The sequence below is a fragment of the Equus caballus genome, chromosome 24, assembly GCF_041296265.1.
Source record: "Equus caballus isolate H_3958 breed thoroughbred chromosome 24, TB-T2T, whole genome shotgun sequence".
In the NCBI taxonomy this organism is placed as follows: Eukaryota; Metazoa; Chordata; class Mammalia; order Perissodactyla; family Equidae; genus Equus; species Equus caballus.
In genome coordinates this window covers 56,545,524-56,558,425 of record NC_091707.1, presented here as the reverse complement: position 1 = coordinate 56,558,425, position 12,902 = coordinate 56,545,524, and the positions used below count along the sequence as shown (strand labels likewise).

The following is a 12,902-nucleotide window of genomic DNA, read 5'->3' as shown; positions in this document are numbered from 1 at the left end:
AGAAACTGGCTATCTTCTCAAAATGCCTGAGGGGAAAGGGAAGCACATGGGAAAATCATTTTCATTACCAAGAACTGGGGGAAAGATGAGACAAGATTCAAGAGAGGAAACAGTCAGGAAGTATGATGCATCTATTAATTTTTCTCTAAATTATCTATAAGATCTCACAAAATCCAGATCAACAACTTATTGATCATATTATTAGCTCCAGCTTTTACCTGTGTCAGTGTCAAAACTGACGGTGGCATGGAAACGCTTGCCGTGTTTCAAGATATCCAGAGTCAGGAGAACTTCTGGGCTCTCTCGTTTCTCCTGGATGCGGTATAATGCACGTTCCAAGTTTAGCCAAAAACTAATTTCCTGTAAGGCAGTTCCTGAGGCAGGATCTCGATCGAGTTTGGTCACCTTAAAAAGATAAAATAACATTCAAGAATATTCACTATTTAAACAAAGGTAGAAAAAGTATGATTAACTAAACACATGTAGTACAATTTTTTTATTTCAAGTAGATTTCCTTTCTGTAAATTATAAGCGCTTTAATTTGAAATCAAAGGTACGAGACAGCTGAGATTAACACTCCTGCCTGGCTGATATTTAAATAATCTCACACTGCGCTCAGATCATCCCACCCTGGCCAGCGTTTGTCTTCTGTGGAGCATTCCCAGGACCAAGGGCAGGTACCACAACAGTCATCACAGAATTTGCTTCATGGACAAAAACTCAGACCAGCTTTCTCACAGATATTAGAGAGTCAAGTGTTTTACATGATATTTTCAATACTGTGCTCTTACTTTTTGAATTTCTCGGATCCAGCGGTTAACTCCAGATTGTAACTGATTGAGAAAAGTTGGGTCTTCAACCTTATCTCCAAAGTCTGTAACTTTTGGCTTTTCTCCACGTTCATAACACTGTTTTGCAACATTTGTAATAATCGGATGAATTGGCAGGCTGATCTCTGGAATTTCAATATTTTGCTGCAAGTGAAGGAGTCCCATTTCAAGTTCTGCAATCTTTTTTTCAACTGAAGGAGCCATTTTATCACCATCCCTAAAAAGACAAGAAGTACCTTAAATTTTAGCGCACTATTGGTCTCCAGAGAGATTCAATATTGACACTTCATCCTCCTGATTCCTGAATTTTACATCATCTTCCACAGTGTCTGTGAACACTAAGCGAAATATGACATTCAAATCAACGAAGGAAAATGGTTTTTACCTGTCTGCCTTGCCTGACTCTCTGATATAGGACTTGAAAAAAGGAGCCACCGCGTTGCTAATGAAGGAATGCAAGGTTTCATACGGTGAGTCTTCACTGAGCGTGAGGACTCGGAGCTGAGAAGACACTGGTTTGTCTGCATCAATTACTGGAGTACGTTTAATGAATGCCAAGCTAAAAGAAAGGCAAAGAAGAAATTAAAACCAAGAGTTTCATTCCTAGTAAGTCTTAATAACTCTAACCTTCATGTTGCATACAAATTAAAAATTCATGTGAACGTTTTAATTTAAAAATCATATTAATAGACTAAATTGCTTATTTTCTAACAAGGAAATATATTGCTTACTTTCTTTACTCACTTATGTGAGAAGTTTCTAATTAAGGTTAAAATTACAGCATGCGACCACGAAACTAGGCAAAGTTAATCTGTCTCATAAATGGGTTGAGTCCATAATACTGGCCTCACCAAAACTAACCTACAACAGGCAACTACAAGTTACAAGCCATGAGGTACTTAAAAATCTGATCCTATGCTAACTTGTACCGTTCATTTATTGTGCTAAGTCACACATAGGTTTGAATAAACAAGTTACCCACAGGCTAAAGTGACCAGAGGACATTCCAGGCTCCCCACGGCCCGGCCTAAACAAAGTCTTCCAGTTTCTTCTTCTCCTCCCCACCCCAAGACACCACTTAAGCTAGATGTCCCATTCTCTGAACATCGTGTGCTTTTGAGTCTTTACTTAAGAAACCCACATTCACCTGCTGAAATTCCAAGTAATCCCCAAAACCCAGTTCCAGCATTATTTCTTCCCTGGTGCCTTTCCTAATCAGAAGAAATCTCTCCAATCTCCGTGTTTCCTGCACCTCTAAAATTCTGCCAAGTATTACAGTTAGTTGTGTATCTGCCAATCTTCCTCCCAAAGGACCACAAGTTTCTTGGGAACAGAAACTAGGTTTTATTTCTTTGTATACCTCCTGCCATATCTTACACATGACAGGTGCTCAAAGGTGGGTCAATTAATAGCTTCAAGAAAATTAACAATATTTTAATTTTCTAGCTCCCAGGCCAGTATTTTATACATATTTCATATTATCCTAAAAAGTCAATGAAGCTTCCTGATGTGACACACTGTGAAGGAACAAAGTCACAACAGTATTCCTGCCAAAAATGTACAACTTGAATCTCTTCATGGAGAAACATCAGACAAACCTAACTGAAGGATGCTCTATAAAACCACTGGTCTGTACTTATCAAAAGTGTCAATTTCGTGAAAGACACAGAAAGGCTGACACAGAAAGAAAGACAAAGAACTGGATTCTGGATCAGGGGAGAATTACTGTAAGGGCATTAATGAGACAATCTGAATATGTACCTAGAGAGTAATACTGTACCAATATATCCTGAATTTGAAAACTGCACTGAGCCTATGAACAAAAATGTCCTTGTTCTTGGGAAATAACTGAAGTATTTAGGGATAAAGGGGCAGGCTGTCTACAACCAACTCAAGTGGCTCAGGAAAAAAATGATAATTTGCCAACATGGCAAATGTTAACTGATATCCAAGAATTCTATATCCTATTCATCTAACTCCTTTGTAAGCTTGAAGTTATTCAAAATAAAAAGTTTTAAAAACCCAGTGCAGAATCAATTATAACATTTATATACTTAAATTTGAATACGTCTATTGGAGGGACATTGGCATCACCTTCTGGAAGGTGGGGAATTCGGTCAGATGCATTAAAAACTTTAATAATGCATTGCATCTGAATCAGTAATGCTATCTTTAGGGATTTATCCTAAAAAGAATCAGACCTACACTTAAGAATGTTTAGTAGTTATTTACTAGTTATTTACGATAACGAAAACTCAGATATAATTTGAGAGCATTATTAGATATGTTAAGTACATTATGGATTAAACCTAAAATGGATGCTATGACATGGCATTTAAAGTAAAAGTATTTTAGAATTTACATTGACTTGGAAATCCTCTAATTTGAATACACGAAATCCAAGACAAGATACCGAATTTAAAGAGCAGAAATCTTTTGAGTGTTTTATTAACGTCTTTGCCTGAGTCAATTAAGATTTATATTTAATTCTCCCAAGTTTATAATCCAACATAACAGTATATTCACGCTACTCACCTATTGGACTTAACTCCATAATGAATGTCTATGTTGATGTTATAAGAAATGAATTCTTTTTCTTCTTCTCCTTCATCACCAACATCCTCTACAAATCATAATAAATATTACATCAAATTCATGTCAACACTTCCAACTTTCAATTTATCAACTGCTTAAAGAATAACGAGCCTCACCCCATCCCACCCTGACAGACCTCTATGTGACTTGGTTCCACCTACTCTTCCGTTTCAACCCATTTTTTCCTGACTTTTTATCTAGTCACTTATTTGCTGTGTGATCTTGGGCAAGATGGTTAACTTCTCCGCACCTGTTTCCTTTGTAAATCAGGGCAGCACTGGCATACCCAGGTTGCTGGAAGGACTAACCGAGTTGAAGCCCATGAAGTGCCAGAGCTGGGCCTGGCCCTGGGGCAGTGCTCGGTGGTGTCTGCCACAGCCAGTTGTCACCACCCATCCCAGCAGCCCAGGCCCTGTGCTCCACACACAGAGGTCACTTTCCCTCCCTTCCCCACCCCAGTGTATTCTGCTCAGTTGTTCACTCAAGACTTACCACGTGACAGGCATTCTGGTAAGTACTTTAGGTATTCATACATTTAACCCTCAAGGCAACCCTATGAGGGTTGGCATGACTACTCTGATCCTTGCTTTTCAGGTTAAGGCTCGTATAAATAAACAGTTCTCACACACAAGGCTGGAAAGTCTGTGATTCCCAGGGCCGAGCTCCCCACCAGTACAGCCCCATTTCCATCCCTCATCCATTGCCTCACCTCGCAGGGCAAACTCCCATCAAGAAAACTGCTATGAAGAAACATCCCCAGGTTACCCAGAGGCATTCACCCAGCCTGCCCCTCTGCTCTTAGAGCACTTCTCAGAGCCTGCTCGGGGTCAACTCATGAATGCATCTTCCTCAAAAACTGTGAGCTCTTCGAGGGCAGGGATCATGCTGGATTCCACACAGCAAACACTGTGCATAGGAGTCATTTTTAAAAGCTCACTGGAATTTAATAGTAAAATAGCTCAAGAGGCATGTGAACAAAACTTCTAAGTGCAGACACGCCCCATATAACGACCTTTTGGTCAATGATGGAGCACACACACACAATGCTCCCATAAGATTAGTCATGCCATACGGCCTAGGTGTGTAGCAGGCTGCATTATCTAGATTTGTGTAAGTATACTCTATGATGTTCACACAATGATGAAATTGCCTAATGATGCATTTCTCAGAATATAATCCTGTCATTAAATGATGCATGACTGTAGTTAAAAATCAAAATTGAGAGCCAGCCCTGATGGCCTAGTGGTTAAAGTTCAGTGTGCTCTGCTTCAGTAGCCAGGATTCAGTTCCCGGGCACAGAACCACACCACTTGTTTGTCGTAGCCATGTTGTGGCAGCAGCTCACACAGAAGAACCAGAACTTACAACTATACACAACTATGTACTGGGGCTTTGTGGGGGAAAGAAGGAAGAAAAGAAGGAAGATAGGCAACAGATGTTAACTTAGGGCAAATCTCCCCCCACCCCAAAAAACAAACAAATAAACAAAAATTGAAAAATTAGAATAAAAAATGTGTAAGAATGCGAAATAATACAAACCTCTAGATCTAGTACTAATCTATTAGATGCCGAGATGTTCTAGCCAAGTTATCTTTGCCATGACACATTGCATGGAATACCTGCATTAGCAAAAATTACTATCTAAGGACTAATTTAATGTGCTATGTATGGTTTGTCTACACTTTTAAGTTGTGATGCAACAGCAAAGGCAGCAGACTTAGCTAAGTGACTTTGGGAAAGTCATTTTTCTTCCTCTAGGTTTCAAATTCGTGAAATGTAACATGGGCAGCAGATGAGGGGGTGGGATATCAAATTAGATGGTCTGTAAGGTTTCTTTAAGCACTAAAAACTGTAAAATCTGGGTGAATAGGGTCTGAGCAAAAGCTATTAGCTTCATTAGCTTTAAGATGAGACAAATACAAAATCACAGTAAAAGAATATAAAATATTAGTATATCTATCAAGAAGACAGTAATTCAAAATATTGTTTTTAGTATAATTTTAGGAAAGGAAGGAGTTGTTGGTGGCAGAACATTCTAGTATGCCAGGTATTTCCTAGCTGTTTTTAAAAAATGACTACCTGGGGCCAGCCCTGTGGTGTAGTGGTTAAGTTTGGCACACTCAGCTCTGGTGGCCTGGATTCACAGGTTCGGATCCCAGGCTCAGAGCTACACCACTTGTCAGCCATGCTGTGGCGGTGACCTGCATATAAAGCGGAGGAAGACTGGCATGAATGTTAGCTCAGGGCTAATCTTCCTCAGCAAAAAAACAAAAAGACCTACCTTAAAAAACCCCAAAACAACCAACTAAACAAATCAATCAATCCAGTTTTCTAACTACTGAAATGTGGATATACCACAAGATAAGATAAATCATACTGCCTGAAACCAACCACATATGTGACTGCAATCTGTAAAAAGCAAGCACATGGACACAGAGCATAAGGAGACACCCCAAAGTGATACAGTTGTCTATGGAGAGGGATTATGAAATATTTTCTCCCTCAATTTTCTGAACTTTCTGTCATGCTGTTCCATGATTTATATAAAACATACATCACCAACATAACATCCAAACAGTATATAGAAAATAAAAGCAATATTCTATCATCACCAAAGGAAATTACTGATATAACTAAAAATATGATAGGTTAACTTTGAATCATTTCTTCCTCCCAGATAAAGACCCATCATCTGTACAAGTAAAATCAGGTAGAGAACATGCCGCCTGGATGCAGCAACTGAGCACGCTGCCTGCACTTCCTAACGCAGACAGGGTTAAAGGAACTGGGCACCTTGCCACGCGATGAGTCACGGCTCTGTCTCAGTCCTGTCGTGAGCGCCCAGCCCCACACAAGGAATACCGCAATGCAGCAGAACACTGCTTCAGCTCGGAAGGCACACCCAATGACATAATCCTCAGACAAGAATTGCAGCTAGGTATCCTCTACTGCTTTGTAAAATTCTAACTTCTCTTGATGACAATAATTTATGGAAGTCACTATTAATCAGTCACAGAACACATTTCAGATTAGTTTTTGAATACTTATTCCTTATAAATATAGAGATCAAATGAAGTCTGAGTATGTCTGACTCCCACTATAAAGAACCTATGACACTGTTTTATAAACTGCCATCAAATAATTTAACCTTTTGCTTCTCTGTAGATTATTACATCTTACAAATAAGAATAATTTGACATTCTACCTCCGCAGAAACATTTTAAAAAATTTGTTCAGAGGAAGACAGACATTTGATAGTTAATTCTTAGTAACAAAGGCTATTAATCCTGCTATATTTAGAAGCTTACATATAAACACAACCTGCATATTTTATCAGGTAATATCACTTTCAGTAAAGTTTGAAGCCGTTTCCTGATGTGCTAAAGTTACGGGTTAATACATGATGGACCAATACTATACTGCCTGTGAACACGTTCAAGGAATCAAAGGACCAGCACAGAAAGCGTTGGGGCCACCGCATGAATTCCTTCGCTGCAAGCCACACCGATAGACATGACAGTGAGCTGTGGACATTTCTTCAGCAGGCTTCTGAGAGTTCGTCCAATTTCTAGAGATGTTCAAAATGTCATTTAGCATTAATCTGCGGATACTTCTATTGAAAGACTAATTTAATATATTTCAAACTATAAGTGATTTATATCATTACATTCTGAATTAGGTGAGCATTATGCTTCATTTAATGAAATACAGAAAGATGCACATTCAATACTACCTCTCCTAGGTAGACCGGGATGTTTTCACAAAGCCTGATGAATGGGCAATTGGGAAAGGGACAAAGCAAACTGGAAAGGAGCGGGGAGGCCTCCAGCTTCTTCCCTCTTGCAGCTTCCCTCCAACAGTCTCCCAGCCCCAGGGCAAGCCCCTTCTCTATCTAGCAGACAAAGCCAGCCGTCTCCCTTGGCCCCCACACACCACCAAATTACTTCTTACATGTTCCCGGTCCTCGTCATCTTTTCTTTTTAAAATCTAAAACATCTAACAGCACATTATTCTGGTCAGTCACTATCACATCCGTCATGTCCTTCCCTCTTTTTCTCCTGTGGTTGTTTTAGTTTTCTCCCTTTCTCCTATCACATTTACATCCAACCCCCTTTCATCCTCCTTCTGAGAGGCTGTGACTTCTTTGCCACAACCACTCCCTGCCCTGGCATAAGGCTAAGAGTGTGGTGACAAAGTCTGAGTTTTCTCTTCAACCTGAAGACTTTCATTTCTTACAGTATAAGGAATATAAAAAGATGGTTAAACCCCACACAGTTCTTGTATATAATGTAAAACTAGGGTTCACTTTGGTATTTCCAGAAAAAAAGAGAAATAAGGAACTGAAATAATAAGTTACTAATGCCTAAGGGACTTAAGACTTAATACTTAATACTTTTTAAGGCTAATACTAAGTCCAAAAAAATAACTGATGAAATAAACGAAAACAAACACCCCTATTTCCACAGATACCAAGGAACTGAACAGAGAAATTAGTTTCTGGGTTTCAGAATCCTCTTAAAACATCTTTTTCCCAACTGCGTCTTAAAGTCCCGGGGTTTCGGTTTCCTCACTCATGACAGAGGAAGCTGGACCAAATCTCTCCCGCTGCTCCCAGCCTGACGCTCTCCAAGGCTGATGATGCACGCCCATCCATCTGCACTTTGTAAAAGGCAGGGATGACCATGTTCCTTTTGCCGTGCATCAATCTCATTCACTCTGAGATACCGCGCATTCCAACTTCTCTTGCCGCAGACTGCTTTGTCCTATAAAGGTGTAGGGCCCCGCCCGCAGTGTGGCAGCACAGGACAGTAAGAACCCAGTTTGACAGACTCTCGGCCTAGTGCTCCAGGACAGTATGGTGTCACAGAAAATTCTTCCTGTTAATTTATTAACCATTTTATTAACCATTTTGGGGGCTAAGCAAAGGTCAGAAATCAATACATTTTTAGTCATCAATCTACTACATTTCTTTATTCTTTAGGGAAATTAAGTCTTCAGAAAACCAGTTTTTAAAACTCCACCGAAACATTCCCCATAAAACTTTCCACACTGCTAGGAAGCTGAGTATTGTAAAAAGCACTAGCTTTCCCTCACACTCCAGTCCATCGCCAACTCTGCACCACTGAAGGGGAGGTGGGATCCCCTAAATGAAGAAGCTTAGGAAAAGCCAGAATTCCAAAGGGAGCCACTATTTCCAGTCTCAAAGACAGAACTCAGGGCTAAGACACCTGAGTGTAAAAAAACAAAAACAAACCCGCTATCACCTGATCCTGGCCTGGTCACCAAGAAGCCTGAGCGCAGACAAGTTCTGGAACCGCCAGTTCCACCAGCTGCCAATGGAGCATCTTCCCTGTTCTCACCTCTGCCACTCAACCTCTCAAGGGATGAAACCACCAAAAATGCACATCACGTACAAAGTGCTACAAAAACGGCATCAGCTCTGTAAAATGCCTGTTAAGTAGTGAGATCATCATTTTATCTGGTCATAATTATAGAAGTACACTATAAAGAAAACAATTTTCTACCGGCCAGGAATTCCAGAAAAGAGATTTCTCTTTTTAAAACGAGGAGCTATAATTTAACATTCTCTTTCCCACCAACTCTCCAATTCTTCACTATCAAAACAAACTGCTAAGTTTTATTTATTCTACACTTTAAGGAATGCTGTACCTTAACAAAAAAAGTTTACAGCTAGCTGGGGTAGTTAAAAAAATAGATAGATCTTCATATAAAAAATGCTTCTACATTCAGTAACAAGCGTTTGGAAAATTCTTTCCAAAAAGGGGGTGGGGTGAGGATAGAATAAAAGCAACTTGACCTGTTCATTAAATAAGTTACAGGGCTGCACTGCTGCTGGCGGTCTACATCCAGTTTAAACAACTCAGATTTGTTTTCCATATCATAAGGCAAAGCCCACCTTTCATTGTAATTAACTACTGGATGCTCGTATTTGATTACATGTACAAATGCCAATGCTAACTCATAAAAACCACCCAGAAGAAAGCCCTCCTGCCAAGTGACCTTCATCTAAATTATGCTAGTATGGTCAGGATGCTAACAAGACTGATGGGAGCATACAGTCTTTCCTCAGATTTCTGTAAGTGAGAGGTAAATTAGAGACAGGCTGAATTACTAGAAATACTTCATGGATTTTTACAAATATGGGAATGAGGTAGGATTTCAATTTTAGACAGTCTCATTCCTCAGTCAACATTCAAAAGTGCAAGTCATTATGGAGCCAAGATTTGGATGCCTGGATATTCGCTTTGCTGAAAGAAGAAAATGTACCCCTGATGCAAACACAGAGTGGATTTGCACTAGAGGGTATACTACACAAACAGGGTAATAATTTTAATATTTTGCTAAATATGTTTTATTTACCAATAATTTTAGAAAATTCTAAGATGTTTAAGAAAGTAATTACTGACGAGCACCCTACAAGCAAAGAACAAAACTCACAAATTTTTTCCATAAAAAGCAATTGAGACCCAAGGTAGAAATCACCAGTTTCAATACATAAACTGTGCAACATGATCAATAATTAACCAAGGTCAAACTACGCAAAATACAATAACTTAATGCAGATTAAAATATATTTTAATAAAATAATGTATATTCACAGAAAGACACCAAAATGCTGACTGTGGTTCTATCTGGGTCGAAGGATTCCAGGTGATTTTTATTTATCAGTATACTTCAAATTTTCTACCACGACTACACATTCTTTTTGAAAAAGAGTAGATGAGTTGAAGGTGTTTTTTTTTTAAACAATAGTGGTTTCCATGCGGGAAAACACAACTTCAAACATAACAGAAAAACCCTAAACAACATTAATACTCTAAATATGCCCAAATTTCTTATTTGCTCTGAACATTCCATGTAGACCTAAGAAAAATATTCTTGATCCCTCCGACCCTCCAGCAGAAAGAGATGCTACAGAGAAGCATCTCCTGAGTAAGAACAGCCCTTGAAAGAAACTATCAGAAAGGAACATAAGTATGAGCAGTGGGGTGAGACAGCACAGGTCCTCTTACTCAGAACCATACCGTTTTTTGAGATTATAAGAAGGTTGTTGGCAAACATTTTCAGACAGTGCCCAATCCCTTGGCACTAAGTTAAAATCTGCTGGGACATCATCCCTGGGTTCCCAGCACAAGGTGCCACACCCATGCGTGTGCCGTCAACTGTGCTGGCCATTACTACCAAGGGGTCTTAAAGAGTCAAGGGGAAGCCCTCCCCGAAGGCAAGGCCGACTCTCAAGGTGAAACCAGCCTTGCCCTTGGGAGGTCACTATTTGAGGAGACTGCTTGAATATGCAAATCTTTTGTCCCCTTCCCCCACTGGGTGCCTAAACTGAGTCTCTCTTTTTTAAATCTGTAAAACAGACTCCAGTATCACAGGTCACCATTAGGATCATCCAAGCACTACACAAATGTAAGGTGTGACTAATGGAACAAGCAGCGGACTGGAACCTGAGATGTGCAGTCTAGTCTCGGGTGACCTTGGGCTAGTCACTTCACCTGAACCTCAGTTTCCTGCGTGTGAAGTGGGGAAATACACCCATTCAGCACGGCCGCTGCTGGGAGGACCAAGAGGGCGGCCCGCGTGCGCGCATCCACCCAGGACAGTGATGCTCCGCTCGTAGCCGGGGCTGCCCTGTCATTCCCGGGCCTCGGCATCGGGGCCCGCACCAGGCAGGGGCCGGAATGCCAGCCGGCCAGGGCTGCCCCAGCTCCGACCCGCCAGGATCTCCCCCTCCAGCCAGACGACGGAAGGGCCAGAATCCAGGCTGCCCCCAGCCCCGCGGGGCTGCCCCTGACACATCCCTCCCGAGGCCCGCCTGGCCGGGACACAAAACGAAACCGAAAAGCTCATGTGACATTGGAGGCCGGGATGCGGCCTCCGCCCGCGCTCAGCCGGGGAGACGCTGTCTCCACCCAACTCGGCCATCTTGAGGCCCGAGCAGACAAAGCGATCCCATTGTTTTGGGTGACGGCAAGACAGGGGCACCCTCACCCTTCCCCGCGGCCCGGAAGGGGGCACCCCTGGGGCTCCGGCCTGGCGGGGGTGTGGCGGGAGCGAGGCCGGGCGCGGCGCCGCCCACCCCGCGGGGCGTCTGCAGCCCGAGGTCCCCCAGCTCGACCCTGGCCCCGGCCCCGGGCCCCGCCCGCACCTTTGAGCGTGGAGCGCTCCACCAGAACCGTGTGGACCTGCGGGTCCGACAGGAACTTGCGCATCTGCTCCAGGGCGCTCTTCTCCTCCAGCGCCGCCTCCAGCGCGGCCGGCGCCTCGCCGCCATCCTCCAGCAGCAGCGGCACCAGCTTGCGCAGGTGCTTCTGCAGCACCGACACGTCGGCCACGTTCTGCACGGCCGACACCTCCAGGCCGGCCGAGCCGTCCTCGCCGCCGCCGCTCCCGGGCTCCGACATGGCGCCGCGCTCGGGACTGCGGGCAGCGCTGAGAGGGCGGCCGCGACTCGGCGCGAGAGCTGGCGAGCGGGCGAACCACAGAAACGGGCGCCGGAAGCAGGACGGTCAGCTAGCCCGCGGCCGACTGAGGGGAGCGGACGCCGGCTCCGCCCTAAAGGCCGCCGCCTGCCGGCCCCGCCCCACTCCGCTCGCCGCAGCCAGTGGCGCCGGCTCGCGGTCTCGGAGTCATGACGTCGCGCATGCGCGTAGGCGGGCCTCCGGCCATGCCGCCGCACAACCTTCTGGGACTTGTAGTCCCAGTGCTGGGCGTGGCCCTTCTGTCTTCTCATGACCAGCCCTAAAGATGGGAACTTGGCACGCTGATCGGTGGGGGGTGGTCAGGGACTACATCTGTCTTGTTCCCTGCTGTGGCCGAAGCGAACAACACAGAGCCTGAGACGCTACCTAAATATTGAATGAATGAATGGTGTTAATGGCGAGAGCTAATATAGTCATGACGTGTTATTAGATATATATTTAGGGAGAGTGAGGACATTTTTCACAGCGGGAAGAGGGTCACGTAGGCTGAAAAGATGGAGTTTGGGCGGGGGGACATTCCCAGCAGAGGAACTAGCCTCTACAAAGGCAGAGGGGCCTGACTGCAGGGGCAGCGTAAGGTAAAGCCAGGAGATGACACCTGGACTGTGGAGTAAAGCCAAGTTGTCGTGGGTCTTGGCTGCTAATGACAAAATAATTCCCCCCAGGATGCTGTGAGAACCAAGAGGGAGACCTACCTGAGAGCATCCACCTAGAACCGTGATGCTCCAGTAGCAGCTGGGGCTGCCACTGTCATTCTGCCCTCAGTGTCTGGGTCCGTACAAGGCAGGGGCTGAGATGCCTGCCGGCTTAGGCTCCCCCCAGCTCCCATCGGCCTGGACCCCTTCCCTTACACGAAGATGGCATAAGGGCCAGAAACCAGGCTGCCCACATTCTTGGTCTAGAGATGACAGTGTCTTTTAAGGATGTTAATTGGCCTTTGAAAGTTCAAACTCGTAACTTGCTTCTTAAA

At 43.5% G+C, this 12,902-nt stretch overlaps 1 protein-coding gene across 1 annotated transcript in view; it reads right to left on the bottom strand.

Annotated features, from left to right (window-relative positions):
- Nucleotides 1-12,081, bottom strand: part of DYNC1H1 (dynein cytoplasmic 1 heavy chain 1) — a 69,950-nt gene extending 57,869 nt beyond the window's left edge. The window contains exons 1-5 of the mRNA XM_001491194.7: nucleotides 11,599-12,081; nucleotides 3,366-3,453; nucleotides 1,216-1,389; nucleotides 792-1,047; nucleotides 219-405 (exon numbers count right to left, since the gene is read on the bottom strand). Coding sequence (XP_001491244.3) covers nucleotides 219-405; nucleotides 792-1,047; nucleotides 1,216-1,389; nucleotides 3,366-3,453; nucleotides 11,599-11,854 — 961 coding nt within the window. The 5' untranslated portion in view covers nucleotides 11,855-12,081. The remainder of the gene's footprint in view (nucleotides 1-218; nucleotides 406-791; nucleotides 1,048-1,215; nucleotides 1,390-3,365; nucleotides 3,454-11,598) is intronic.
- Between the last annotated feature and the right edge of the window lie 821 nt (nucleotides 12,082-12,902).